The sequence below is a fragment of the Erythrolamprus reginae genome, chromosome 8 (assembly GCF_031021105.1).
Source record: "Erythrolamprus reginae isolate rEryReg1 chromosome 8, rEryReg1.hap1, whole genome shotgun sequence".
In the NCBI taxonomy this organism is placed as follows: domain Eukaryota; kingdom Metazoa; phylum Chordata; class Lepidosauria; order Squamata; family Dipsadidae; genus Erythrolamprus; species Erythrolamprus reginae.
The window spans coordinates 23,687,629-23,702,735 of NC_091957.1; the positions used below are offsets into that span (position 1 = coordinate 23,687,629).

Here is a 15,107-nt window from a genome sequence, read left to right on the forward strand (position 1 = left end):
TTATTACCGGATCAGAGGATACTTCAGATCACCTAATTGTTCAAAAACAGCCTCTTTGTCTAGAAACAGAGTAAAAAAAAAAAAGACTCTGGATAGTGGTCAATTGTGGCATGAAAGGGACCACTAGCCTTTTTCTCCCCAAACCCGCTTCTGTTCTCATCACATTCTGCCTTCTGGAGGGAAAATTCTGGGAAGGAAAATCTACTTCCAGGCACAGTCTGGACTCTTAGTGCCTCTTCAGCTGCTGATATATGAGAAGTAATTTCATACTGGGTTGTGCGCGGCTGCAGATTTGTATATTATCTTTTTGACAGAATTGTGCCTAAAGCAAGCCACCGAAGAGTCAGGGATACAGTAAATAGAACAGCAGTCTAATGATCAGGCAATAACACACAGCAATACTGTAATCTAAACTAAAAATCATACCAGCACCAGTTCATTCATTTATACATCTTTCAAGTTGAGCCTGAGTTCTGGTGGTTTATTTATTTATAATAATATAATAACACAATATCAATAGTACTTAACATTATCTTTTTTATCTTTTTTATGTCCGCTCTTTATGTCTTTATGTCTCCTCCTTTCTAACTTCTGTTTCTATTGGCTAGCCATTGATAAAATACATCCCATATCAAAAAATATTCAGTTTCTTCTTTGTCCTTAATAGTGAGCGTTAATCTGTCCATTTCTGTGCATTCTAATATTTTCTTAATTACCTTCTCAGCTGACGGAATCTCATCATTTTTCCATTGCTGTGCAAATACAATTCTAGTTGTGGATAACATCTGTAAAAACAGATATGTAGTCCTTTTGTCATACTTTTCTGGTAGAATGCCCAACAAGAATGTCTCTGGTTTCAAGTCTATATGTTGCTAGTTCTAAAGAGATCCTTGTAATTTTCTTGCTAATAATACAGAAACAGTTTGCCATTTCTCTCTTGGAATTTATTGTTGACAAATTCGAAGAGAAGTCTATGCAATCCTGCTACTATTTGCTGGAATCTCAGCCCAAACAAGCCCACTTCAGGATATTACCTGTTTTTTTTCCCTCCATCCCTGTGTATGTGAAAATTGAATGGAGCAAAAACGGAAGATTTGGGTAAAGCTTTTTGCCATTTAAATTTCCGTTATCTTAAAAAATCTGAAGCTGGTTAAAGGCAGCCATGCAAAAGCTCAATTGAAACTTTAATTCGATGCATCAAGATGTGAACTTTGGCATTCTATTCTTCCCTTCTTTCAGAGCAGCATAAAACAAGAGTGCTGCATTTTTGAGTAGGCAGCTGCGAGAAGCTGGTATTGGATAATGTTGACCTGGTTTCCAACCAAGGATAATCATTTGATTGTGCAGATCCATTTCGTATACATTCTCTTCCTTGTTTAAAGCTGTGCTTAATTTTTTTCCCTATGGAACGGGATTTTTAATTTTTATTTATTTATTTTGCCCTGCATTCCATTCTAGCCAATAATATCCAGATGTGAAAGCTGCCTCTCTCCCTGTGCTGGCTCCACATGCAATTTGAATACGACACGGAGCCCTGCATTTAAAAAAAAAAATGGTGGGCCCAGTTACAAAGAATATCCGGCCACTGCTGGAGAACAAAGACTCCAAACGGAATTTAGGCTGTACTCTCTAGTGGTTATTCAGGTCCAGGCGGAGAGTGGACATGCGATTTCTCCCGAAACGGCAGCTGTGGGATGAGTATTTATAGCCACTGGATCTGCAAGAGCAGCTGAGGTTGAGAGCTTTTAGCTTTCCTCGCCTTCTGCACAACTCGCTCCTTTCTCCTCCTGGTAGAAAACGACAATTCCTAAAGCCAGGGGATAAACCCACAGGATTCCAGGCTAAGCCATCTTATAAATGTCTGCCGAGCTTGTTTTATTTCACATAACTCAAAAATGCCAATCCAGTTTGCCGAGAAGTGACTACCTCTTTCCCCATTTGTTCTGAAGTAACATGAACTCTGCTTTCAGATTATTTTTTTAATTGGATTTTTGTAAGCTGTCCAAGACTTTCTAATCATATCCTTAAATGGGGGAGGGGGGGGAGCATATTCCATGTTCCAAATAGAGCATGTGATTTGGCATTTTGAAGCTTATTTGGCTGCTTTTTCTTTGGTCCTCCTTGACTTTCTTATCCTTTCCCCCCCTTTTAATACCGAATATAACCAATTAGATATCGACCTCCGGCAGTGCGATGGAATATATTGGGGCTGGTGTGTTTGGAATGCACAGGCAGTCCTGAGCCTTACAACCACAATTGAGCCCAGGATTTTTGTTGCTAAGTGAGACATTTGTTAAGGGAATCTCGCCCCATTTTACAACCTTTCTGGCCACAGTTGTTAACATGCATTACGGCAGACGTTAAGCTATTAACAGTCATTAAATAAATCTGGCTTCCCTGTTGAACTTTGCTCTTCAGAAGGTTGCAAAAGGGGGTCACTGCGACCGTCATAAAGGAGAGTCCGTTGCCAACTATCTGAATTTTGAAGCCACTACCATGGGGATGATATAATGGTCGCAAGCATAGTTCCCTCTAAGCTGAGCAGTGAGCAATCGCTCACTTAAAAATCATCATCAACTCAGAGTTTTCCAAATGTGCCCAGAAGCCGAGAGGGAAAGAGTGAGAGGGAAGGAGAGAGAGAGGAAGAGAGGAAGAGAGAGAAACAGATAGAAAAAAGAGAGGAAGGAAAAGAGAAAGAAAAAGAATGGGAGTAAGGAAGAGAGAAAGAAAATCAAAATCTAGTTTGAAACTAACTCAACTATTTAAGTGGCATTTTGATATTGATAGAGTTGCCCTATTATGAGCTCACTGTTATAGACACACAGTACAGTATTTTATTTTGAAATTCTCTGAGGCAAAACAGGGTGGGTTTTTTGTTTGTTTGTTTGTTTGTTTATTTATTTATTTATTTATTTATTTATTTATTTATTATTTCTGTGCCGCCCAGTCCCGAAGGGACTGCCGCTCAGACCCTATACATTTCCGCCCACCCCCCCAAAAAATTAGAGGGGACACTGGTCGCAAGTGTGAAAAACAGTCATAAGTCAAATTTTTCCAGTGCTGTTGTAACTTTGGCCACTAAAACGAACTGTTGTAAATCGAGGACATCCTGTACTTATCAAGCAGAGATTGAGCTGGGACATTTATTTAAGATCCTTTTGTCATGCTTTTAAAGTGAGGCCAGATCACTCAGCGACCTTTCTGCCCAAGTATGGAGCTAAACATAAACTCTGCCTAGATTTAATTGGGCTACCTTATTTTTCGAAGTATAAGACGCACCTTTTACCCCCGAAAAGCGGCTGAAATTTTGGATGCATTTTATGCCCCGAATGTAGCTTTTTCTTTGCTCCCCCCCCCAGCCCAAGGTACCAACGATCTTCCTGGCTCCTCCCAGCTTGTTTCAATTGTACTCCCTCCTAAAAAGGCTTTTTCAGTCCTAAGGAGGTACTAATGATCTTCCTGGCTTGCAGGATTTTTCATTGCTACTCTGAAGAAGTTTTTTTCCAGTCCTAAATCTTTGCAGACTTGTTTCATTGCTACTCCCTCCAAGAAAGGTTTTTTCTCAGCCCTAACCAGAGGATAAAATGCTGGAGCTGACCAGACTAACAACGATAGTCAGATAAACACCTGGTAGGTAGATTCTCCCCCCCCCCCCCCAAAAAAAATAAGGTGCGTCTTATACTTCAAAAAATACAGTAACTCACTTCACCACTTTGGTGGAAAAGGGTCTCCTTCCTTCCCCTTGATTCATGATGTGATGTTGGGCACATTAAGAACATAAGAACATAAGAAGAGCCATGCTGAATTAGGCCAAAGCCCATCGAGTCCAGCATTCTGTGTCACACAGTGGTCCACCAATTGTACATGGGGATCTTGAGCAGAAAGAGAAGGCAAGACCCTCCCTTTCCCCTGACCTCCAACAAATAGTATTAAAGGGAATCTTGCCTGCCTCAACCAACATAGAGGTGACACATGGACATCCGTTTCAATAACCACCGATACACTTGGCATCCATGAATCTGTCTAATCCTGCCTTGAAGCTATCCAGACTGACAGCTGTCACGACCTCTTCTGGAATTGAATTCCATAAACCAACAACCCTCCGGGTGAAGAAATATTTCCCTTGATTTGTCCTCCCTTTCTTACCTATGAGCTTTAGGGAGTACCTCCTTGTCCTAGTATTGTGTGATAGAGAAAATATTTTTTCTCTATCCACCTTTTCCATCCCGTGCATGATTTTATACACTTCGATCAAGTCACCCCTTAAACGCCGTCTTTCAAGGCTGAAGGGACCAAGGCGTTGCAACCTGGTATCATTTCCTTTATCATTCTTGTTGCCCTTTTTTGCACATCGTTTATTGCTCAGCCTTCCTTTCCCTCTTGTTGGAGCAGAAGAGCTCCAGAAGTCCTCTGTCTGTTGAATTGATGGTAGCCAACAGAAGAGCATCTTTATGAAACAGTTGGAAATAGCGGCAATTACAGGGAGCCTTCGACTTACAACAGATCACTTAGTGACCATTAGAAGTTACAACAGCACTGAAAAAAGTGACTTACGACCAGCAGCAAAATCTACTTGCCTTTTTCATATTCCGCACATGCCCAGAAGGCTTCACGCACACACAGAGGTTTAAAAATATGAAAATGGCGAAGTCTGGGTGGGTGGGCGGAACCTCATGCTGTCGCCACTCCTAATTCTCCAAACCACTGGCGGCTGCCGCTACCGGTCTGCTTGAACTGGGCCGAACCAATAGCACTTCACCCCTGACTATGACCGTTTTCCATGACCATTGCACCATGGCCCCGTGATTTACAGATGAACGGTCGGGTGTCCCGGGGTGTGTGTCACATGATCGATCCCCTTTTGCGACCTCCTGACAAGCCAAAGAAGATGTGGAAGCCGGAATCATTGAGCAACCGAGATACTAATTTTAACAACTACAGTTGTTAACAACTAATTTTAACAACTACAGTTGTTAAACTGCCAACTACAGTGTTTCACTTAACAAGCATGGCAAGAAAAGGTCGTAAAATGGGGTGAAACAAATTTCTCGCTTAGCAATGTGCTCAGTTGTTGTCGTATGTTGAGGACTACCTATATCCCCTTCAGCACAGGTTCAAAACTTTATCCCATGCAAAAGTTTGACCCTCTCTTGTTTGGACAACAGAAAAAACAGGATGAGAATTCTTTAAAAAGCTTCATCACTTATAATGGCCCAGTTCAGTGGCAGTAAGTCAAGAAGAACATGAGTCAGTGGCAGCTGAGAGTGAATGGAGGAAGTTCCACTCTCTTATTGAAGATAACTTCATCTCAAATCTAATGGTTCCTGCTTTTCCTCTCCAGAAGCACTGAGAATCAACTTGGCTGATGTCAGCAGGATGCCATTAGACTATGCCAACATCTTTCAAGACAAAATGGTTAATTGAAATGCTGGTTTTAGAGAGGACTTGCTTATAATTCCTGTCAAACACAACTCAACAAGAAGACAATCAGAGAAGCAGATCTGCTTTCCAATTGTTCATTTGCCACCAATGATGCCCCCCTTTTTTTGGGGGGGGGGAGCCATTTTTCTCTACCTCTAAAGCAGGAGTGTCAAACTCAATTTCTTTGACGCCCGCATCAGGGTTGTGTCTGACCTTGGGTGGGTGGGGCAGTATGGGTTTTACCAAACATGGAAGGATGGAAGACTGAGTCAATCTTGAGCCAGTGAGGATCAAATTCCTGGCTGTGAGCAGAGTTTGCCTGCAATACTGCATTCTAACCACTATGCTACCATGGCTCTTAATTGACAATTCCTCCCTGAACAGAGCTTGACGTCACTTTGAGAGGGGCACCTGTGGTAGCCCGAGCGCTCTGCCTGCAAAAATGGGCACCTGAGCTCTGTTTTAAGTTGCGACAGCCTCCTGCAACCCTCTGCCAGCGAAAATGGAGCTCTGTGACAGCTGCACGCAGCCCTCGCTGTTTTCCAGGGCAGCCCCGCGGGTCAGATCTAAGCAACCGCCAGGCCCTGAGTTTTATACCCCTGCTCTAAAGTCTGCTAGGCCAAAAAATGACACTTATATGTCAGCAAACAGGGAAATACCGTCCCAATGATTGGTATGCTGAGAGAATGAAACCCTGTCTTCCATTTTAACAAATGGCACGCGTGGATTCTACCGAAGGGCAAATATAGCACAACGTAAAACAGTCCTAAAAAAATCGCAGTGCAGCCTAAAATGCTACTAAAGCTGTGGTGTTCTACGGAGCAGGTGGCCAGGCTTAACTGCGATGCTCCAAGTTGCTTTTAGCACCGTGATGATGGAAACTTAATTATAGTTGTATAACCCAAAAGCATTTGAGGGGCGGTTTGCAAACAGAAGGCTTAATTGCCGTGTTGGGTTTGTCTTTTTCTTCAAGTTCCAGATAAACACATTAATTTTGTTGAACAAAAGGCAAGCGGTTAGGGTAGGTCTTTGCTGTGATTCCCTGTCTCCTTTTCTGAGGGTCTTTGTAATTAAACTATTAGCCTGGAATCTTGAGCATCCAAAACTGAAGAAATCCATCCTGAGTAGGACAGCAACAATGCGACAACTGCCTCAAAATGGGACTGTTGCATTGAAATGTGCAAACTCCAAAATTGTTCAGAAGAAGAGTGACATATCATGAACATATCGGGAGCCGGGGTGGTGCAGCAAGTAGAATGCTGTACTGCAGGCCACTGAAGCTGACTGTAGATCTGTAGGTCAGCGGTTCAAATCTCAACACCGACTAAAGGTTGACTCAGCCTTCCATCCTTTTGAGGTGGGTAAAATGAGGACCTGGATTGTGGGGGCAATAGGCTGGCTCTGTTAAAAAGTGCTATTGATAACACGTTGTAAGCCGCCCTGAGTCTAAGGAGAAGGGCGGCATAAAAATAGAGTGAATGAATGAATGAATGAATAAACAATTTCCATCACTTTACATGTCATCATGAATACTAGCCGTGTGTATTTGTTGACTAACAATGACTCTCCATGTCTCTCCAACACTCCGCAGTCTGCATTAGCTGTCAATTGGTTTCCAGACTCAATTCAAAGTGTTGGTTATGACCTATAAAACCTTACATGGCATCAGACCAGATTACTTGCGGGACCACCTCCTGCCGCATGAATCCCAGTTAGGTCCCACAGAGTCGACCTTCTCCAGGTCCCGTCAACTAGACAGTGTCGCTTGGCAGGACCTAGGGGAAGGGCCTTCGCTGTGGGGGCCCTGGCCCTCTGGAACCAGCTCTCCCCCAAGATTCGTACTGCCCCCACCTTCCTTGCCTTTCATAAGAGTCTAAAGACTCATTTATGTCGCCAGGTTTGGGCCGATTAGATCTTAGCCCCTGGCCAACGAATGATTGTATGATTGCTATATGAATGGGTGCGATTGGTCTTTTTCTGCCGTCAGACTTCTATGTTTCTGTTTCTATGATTGGTTTTAATATAGTTAGGAATTTTAATAGTTATGTATTTTTAATTTAATTGGATTGATTTTCATTGTAACTTATTGTTTTTTATATGTTGTAAGCCGCCCCGAGTCTTCGGAGAGGGGCAGCATAGAAATCCAATAAATAAATAAATAAATAAACAAACAAACTGTTACATTTACCTGGAATGTTTTAATGTCATGGCTTGCCAGTCAAGGTCCTTATAGTACAACATGGTGGTTAAATCAAGATCAAATTCTGGCTTTTGATTCTTTTGTTCAGACCTCACACTCAACATACACTTCCTGGTTGGTTTCAGGGTGTTTATGTGCCTTTCTGATAGACCAGCTCATCTTCATATCAAATTTAAATGACTCTATACTGAATGTTACTATAGCAATAGCAGTAGCACCTTATATACCTCTCCAGAGTGCTTTACATCACTCTCTGTGTGGTTCACAATGTCAACATAATGCCCCCAACAATCTGTATTCTCACTTTATTGAACACAGAAGGATGGAAGACTGAGTCAATCTTGAGCCGGTCAGGATCGAACTCCTAGCAGTGAGCAGAATTAGCTTGCAATACTCCATTCTAAACAATGCAGCACCAGGTCTCTTGTAGCTATAGCTCGTAGACTACTGCTTCACAGTGCTTTACAAACCTTCCTAAGCGGGTTTACAGAATCAGCCTATCGCCCCCTCCCAAACAATCTGGATCCTTATTTAGAGCCTTGATGGCTCAGTGGTTAGAGTGCAGTACTGTAAGCTACTTCCGCTGATCATCAGCTGCCAGCAGTTTGGCAGATCGAATCTCAGTAGGCTCAAGTTTGACTCATCCTTCCATCCTTCCAAGGTCGGTATAATGAGGACTCAGACTGTTGGGAGCAATATGCCTACTGTCTGTAAACCTCTTAGAGAGTGCTGTAAAGCACTGTGAAGCAGTATATAAATCTAAATGCTACAATGCTAATGCTATTGCTATTTTGCTGAACATGGGAGGACGGAAGACTGAGACAATTTTGAGCCAGTCAGGATCTAATTCCTGGCTGTGGGCAGAGTTAGCCTGCAATACTGTATTCTAACCACTAGGCCACTCTCTGAATGGAGTTATATGTTGGGTTCTCAAGAATGCTGACAACTAGGCAAAGGCCAAGATTAATGTCATTTATACAAGAACATCTATACAGTGGTACCTCTACTTACTAACTTAATTCGTTCCGTGACCAGATTCTTAAGTAGAAAAGTTTTGTAAGAAGAAGCAATTTTTCCTATAGGAATCAATGTAAAAGCAAATAATGCATGCGATTGGGGAAACCACAGGGAGGGTGGAGGCCCTGTTTCCTCCCAGGAGATTCCTAGAGAGGCCCCACGGAGGCTTCTCCCTGCCTTTTCTGGCCCTGTTTCCTTCCAGGAGATTCCTGGAGAAGCACCACGGAGGCTTCTCCCCACCTTTCAGAGGCTCGGGTTTGTAAGTAGAAAATGGTTCTTGAGGAGAGGCAAAAAAATCTTGAACACCTGGTTCTTATCTAGAAAAGTTTGTAAGTAGAGGCGTTCTTAGGTAGAGGTACCACTGTACTATCTTTGTCAGAAAGGTCTTCTTTCTATCCCACAAACCCAAATAAGGCAGGCCCTAAAATGTTCCTAATATGCAAGGTAGTGAATTCATTCGGATAACATGCTTTGCTTTGAATCTTGTTTTCTCAATGAAATGAGATGAAGCTGTTGCCATAGAAATGTATAAAGTGGGAATCGCTGACTTCCAAGTTCCACCGTGGTCTCTGAATGGAATCAAGTCACTGGGTTTTTTTTATAAGAAAAGATCCTAATTAATACGTATATCCTTTAACCTCAAGGAATGCCATCACAGCTTCACAAATGAATACATGGGTGCAATGCTGACGTTTGCTTGAAATTGGTATTTTTGTTGTTGTTGTTGTTGCTCACTTTGCCCACAGTTGACTTGCAAGCTCTTGTGGTATTCCATTTGCAGATTTCAAAGGCAGACTGTTCCCTTCCTCACTCCTAATCATCTCCCTTATAATTTTTTGGGTTGGGACTTTTGTTGTGTGCGAATGCCCGGATTGCCAGTTCGCTTTGCTTTGTGGTTAATCTCCCTGTTGCTATTGAAAACAACATACAGTGTTACCTTTACTTACGAACTTAATTCATTCCGTGACTAGGTTCTTAAAGTAGAAAAATTTGTAAGAAGCCATTTTTCCCATAAATAAAGCGTGCGATTGGGGAAACCAGAGGGAGGGTGGAATCCCTGTTTCCTCCCAAGAGATTCCTAGAGAGGCCCCATGGAGGCTTCTCCCCACCTTTTCAGGCCCTCTTTCCTCCCAGGAGATTCCTAGAGAGGCCCCATGGAGGCTTCTCCCCACCTTTTCAGGCCCTCTTTCCTCCCAGGAGATTCCTAGAGAGGCCCCACAGAGGCTTCTCCCTGGCTTTTCAGGCCCTCTTTCCTCCCAGGAGATTCCTAGAGAGGTCTCATGGAGGCTTCTCCCTGCCTTTTCCTGTTACAGTTTTGGAGGCTCGGGTTTGTAAATGGAAAATGGTTCTTGAGAAGAGGCAAAAAAATCTTGAATTCCTGGTTCTTATCTAGAAAAGTTCGTAAGTAGAGGTACCACTGTATATCTCTTTCCCCTCATGACGTCCTTATGTAAACTGATATTAATCTTGGCCTTCGCCTGGTTTTCAGCATTCATAAATTAAGAACCCAGCATAGGACTCCATCCAGGGTGGAATCGCCAAGTTTAGGAGGCCCAATAGCAACCGTTGCTATTTGTAGGCCGCAAGTGGATCCTGTTCCCATTCCATTGCCTTGGATGGAAGGTGTGTTCTGGAATAGAGCACCAGTGGAAAATTTAAAAATTGCAAAGTAATGACTAGTAGCAAGGCATTGGGAGCGCCTGCAAAAGCAGTAGATAATGGCCAAAGATTACGGACCCTTTCTGATTTTGTTGCTGTTGCAGGACACCTCACCTACTAAGTAGTACGTAGGACAAAATGAAAGGCAACATGGAAAATTGAGTGGGTTGTGCTTCACGCCACCTTACCTTCCCTACCTTGGACATCCCTTACATTCTTAAGTGAAAGAATACGTTTAAAAGTGTTTCAGAACAGAGCTGCGTTCATACATTCTTTTAAGCCAGCAGCCCTCAAAACCATTTGGACACTAGGGACCAGTTCCATGGAAAGAGGTTTTGCGTGTGCTGCAAGGGGCACGGTTTTGTGTGTGCTGCCTGCATCCCATGGATAGGAATTCACTTGTTCACGGCAGTTTCTGGCATGCTGCGGACTGGTGACAGTCCATGGACTGAGAACTGGGAATCCTGTTTTATGCCATTGTGTGTTTTTACCATGGTTCACTTAATGAGTGGTTGGGTTTATGGATTATTTGAAGATGAAATTAGATTAAATGATAAAAATAGCTCTGTGTTGTTCAAAAAGTTCAGGAAGTCACCTGGACATATTGCTCAACTTTCCACAGGATATAAATGAGAGAAATTAGTAATGTGGATTCCATAGATTTTTACTAAGCCTTTTTCCACTTCTGTTTCCGATGGGTCTCCCTGCCTATTTTTAAAGATACAATTTCTCTGAACATTTTAATACGCTACCCTCGTGTGTTTTTCATTTTCTTCCTCAGGGTCTATTCATTGCTGACTCTGATTCTTCCATAGGAAGTTGAGCTGCTGAAAACCAATCCATAATTCAGTAGCCTTTTGTTTCTGTATTACAACCTGCATTTCCAAATAGGTTTAAATGCCCTGCTGTGAACTTCCCAGGAGCCCTTGAGCTTTGTGTTACTGATGTGTGCCAACTTTTCTGTGGGGCTCCGATGGAGGGGGAGAGACCTAGATCTTCATTGTAGTTCAAATAAGAATTCCCCAATCCAGAAATTCTCAGTAGGATGGCCTATTTTTTGGCATCTTATCTGTCTCCAAGGCTTTCTGTGGATTATTATCATTATTATTTTACAATTCTGACTCCATTTGGCACATTCTAGAAAGTCCTTATCTGCTGCCTTGCAAATCTATTATGTCAAATATTACACAGCCCCTCCCAAATGCATGTCTAATTTAATTTGATTCATCATAGTTCAGCAGCTTTTGAATAACTGATAAAATATCTTCAAGAGTGTTGCTAACTGCTTCTTTGAGTTCTTGTAATTTTATGCTTGTCTCATCGGCAATAGTATCTGTTTTCTAACGAGGTCTCTCTTTTTTAATGCTTTTGATTTTTCCAAGCATTTCAGTGGCTCTTATGATACCTTGTGTTGTATTATTTTATTATCTTTGGGGTTGGTTCTGTGCATATAGCAATTGTGAGCCATCTGGAGTTGTGCTTCTTAATGTAAGTCTTATAAATAAATGTCCATGAATTCAATTATTAAATAGCTCACCAGCATTTTAAAACTCGAGTCTGGTAAGAACTTCAGATGACTTCTCACATCTAAAGAACCAATATGAAACTCAAGCTAATAAAATGAAACAAAATTAACAAATCTACAGGATCCAGGCTGGACTATTTAGTAATTGAGAATTTTACCAGGCAATACTGGTTCTATTTATTTGAAAGATTTATTTATATAGCCCCCAATTCAAACAAATGGGACTTTCTTGAGGACAGTATTATGTTTGTTTATGATAGTTCTTGGTGTACTCTGAACTTGATTATTTTCTTGCAGACGTTGCATTACCCAGCTAGATAACATTTTCAGTGTATGATATTTTTGCACATCATATTTGTAATAGAAATATCTTTCATGAGTCACATTTTGGAAGGCAAGCTTAGTGAAGTATTAAGTAGAAGAGAGGAATTGTACATTCCCTGCCTTGGTTGTTCCCAGAGTTCTTGGATGATGATGATGATGATGATGATGATGATGATGATAATAATAATAATAATAATAATAATAATAATAATTATTATTTATTGGATTTGTATGCCGCCCCTCTCCGTAGACTTGGGGTGGCTAACAACAATGATAAAAACAGCATGTGACAATCCAATAATAAAACAACTAAAAACCCTTATTATAAAACCAAACATACACACAGACATACCATGAATAACTTGTAATGGCCTAGGGGGAAGGAATATCTCAACTCCCCCATGCCTGGCGGTATAAATGAGTCTTGAGTAGTTTACGAAAGACAGCGAGGGTGGGGGTAATTCTAATCTCCGGGGGGAGTTGGTTCCAGAGGGCTGGGGCCGCCACAGAGAAGGCTCTTCCCCTGGGGCCCACCAAATGACATTGTTTAGTTGACGGGACCCAGAGAAGGCCAACTCTGTGGGACCTTATCGGTCGCTGGGATTCGTGCGGTAGCAGGCGGTTCCAGAGGTAGTCTGGTCCAAAGCCATGTAGGGCTTTAAAGGTCATGACCAACACTTTGAATTGTGACTGGAAACTGATCGGCAGCCAATGCAAGCCACGGAGTGTTGAGGAAACATGGGCGAATCTTGGAAGCCCCACGATGGCTCTCGCGGCTGTGTTCTGCACGATCTGAAGTTTCCGAACACTTTTCAAAGGTAGCCCCATGTAGAGAGCGTTGCAGTAATCGAACCTCGTGGTGATGAGGGCATGAGTGACTGTGAGCAGTGACGCGCTGTCCAAATAGGGCCGCAACTGGTGCACCAGGCGGACCTGGGCAAACGCCCTCCTCGCCACAGCCGAAAGATGATGTTCCAATGTCAGCTGTGGATCGAGGAGGACGCCCAAGTTGCGAACCCTCTCTGAGGGGGTCAGTAGTTCCCCCCCCCCCAGGGTAATGGACGGACAGATGGAATTGTCCTTGAGAGGCAAGACCCACAGCCACTCCGTCTTGTCTGGGTTTAGTTTGAGTTTGTTGATGGTAAATATGTTTGTTTCTTTCAGGTATCCTGAATCCAAAGAATCCTAAAGAAGCGCCAAAATCCTTCAGCTTTGACTACTCGTACTGGTCCCATACCTCGGTAAGAATGCTAGTTTGTCTTCGACCCAGATTCCTTTCGAAAGTGTGATACAAGCCTATCTAGCTGATGGGTGGATATTTCTCTCTCTCAGCCCTCCAGCCCACAGCTGTTTTTCTCCTCTAATTGTATTGCGATTTTAGCTGTTTTAAGAGCCAACGTTCCTCTTGATCTAAATGCCTTTTCCAGCCTGTGATCAGAAATATTAAATTTCAGAGGAGGTATAATGTGTGTCCAAGGATGGCTTGGCAGAGAGAGAGAGGATTAGCCCCAGCAGCTCCAAGGAGGAATTTGAACAGCAAAACAATTTCCATGTAGGAATCTATGTATAAACTTCATCTCGGAATGTTTATAACTCTGTAAAAGATGAGTTTAGCTCATTAAGAGCACTGCTCCCCCACACACCCCAGTTTCACTCCCAGTAGACAAAACCATGAAAGTAGACTGGTATCCAGGCCCTGAAGCCCCCACATCCCTTGTGGAAGCTACAGCTGACATTTTACTGACTTCCAGCAATTGTTGGCTGTTGAGCTCTCGCCATCAGTTGTTTTCCAAAGATCGAAACGATGAAAAACGAGTCTTCCTATTCTCAGCGCTTTGGGCCCTGTGATATTTCCAGAAGAAGAAAATTTGGACACTACCCTGGATAGAGCAGGCAACTAAATATTTTTAGTTTGCCTGTCGATAAAAATGTAAAATCGCCACAGAACCTGCATGCCGTGTTCTTTAAATCAAACAAAGTAGGGGTTTCCCATATAACAGTGATGGCAAACCATTTTTGGTTTGCGTGCCAAAAGGGTGTGTATGAATGCATGCACGTGCATGCACATATAAACACCTATTCTGTCCCTCCTCGTTTATGCGCCCCCCTGTGCTTCCCCCTGCACATGTGCACAGGCCTCACTGAAGCCTGTGATGGTGAAAAAATGGGCAAACCTGAAGTTCGGAAAAATGGATTTCTGATTTGCCTGTTGTGCTGTTTTTTCGCACTCTGGAGGCTTCAGGGAAAAACAGCACAGCAGGCAAACCAGAAGTACGTTTTTCTAAACTTCAGGTTTTCTGAACTTCCGGTTTGGCCGTTGGGTCATTTTCTGCACTCTGGGGCTTCAGGGCCTTTCCCAAGGCCGAAAATTAGCTGGCCAGTGCACGCATGCAGTTGGAGTTGACATGAGGCAGCACCTCGCGTGCCCTCTGATATGGCTCCATGTGCCACCTGTGGCACGAGTGCCATAGGGTTCCCATCATTGCCACTGACAGGAAAAGGTTGCAGCAAAATCATCTTGGAGACACCTGTCAGCTGCCTTTGAGATAAAATAAGCTACTGCACAAGAAATATATTTGCTCATAATTGACTCACAAAGGAAATGGGCAGCCTTGTTATGTGGAATATCATTTCCCCCCCAAGTCTTTTGGAAATATTCTTAAAGCTGGTATCCTAAACCATGGGAGCTCAAGTCTCTTCCCTTGAAACTGAGTTTTGAAAACAGTGTTTAGATGGATGTCTTTGTTTGTTTTTTGCCTAGACAGCTTTCCAACACACAACTCCCAATAGCTGGCAATTCCACCCTTTAAAACAGCGTATCCAACTTCTTTTGTGCTTGTTGAAGGAGCTTTGTTTGTTTCCAGGATGATGTGGTGGCAGCCTGCATCTAATATTAGATAATGTAGCTACTAATTATGACATTCTTGCCTACTGTCTCAACATCACCAGTGCGAGAAAAAT

General features: G+C 42.7%; 1 protein-coding gene across 4 annotated transcripts in view; it reads left to right on the forward strand.

Annotated features, from left to right (window-relative positions):
- KIF1B (kinesin family member 1B) overlaps positions 1-15,107 on the forward strand; it is a 165,142-nt gene that overhangs the window by 14,630 nt on the left and 135,405 nt on the right. For all 4 annotated transcript variants that reach the window (XM_070759293.1, XM_070759294.1, XM_070759295.1 and 1 more), the window contains exon 3: positions 13,311-13,387. In XM_070759293.1, coding sequence (XP_070615394.1) covers positions 13,311-13,387 — 77 coding nt within the window. The remainder of the gene's footprint in view (positions 1-13,310; positions 13,388-15,107) is intronic.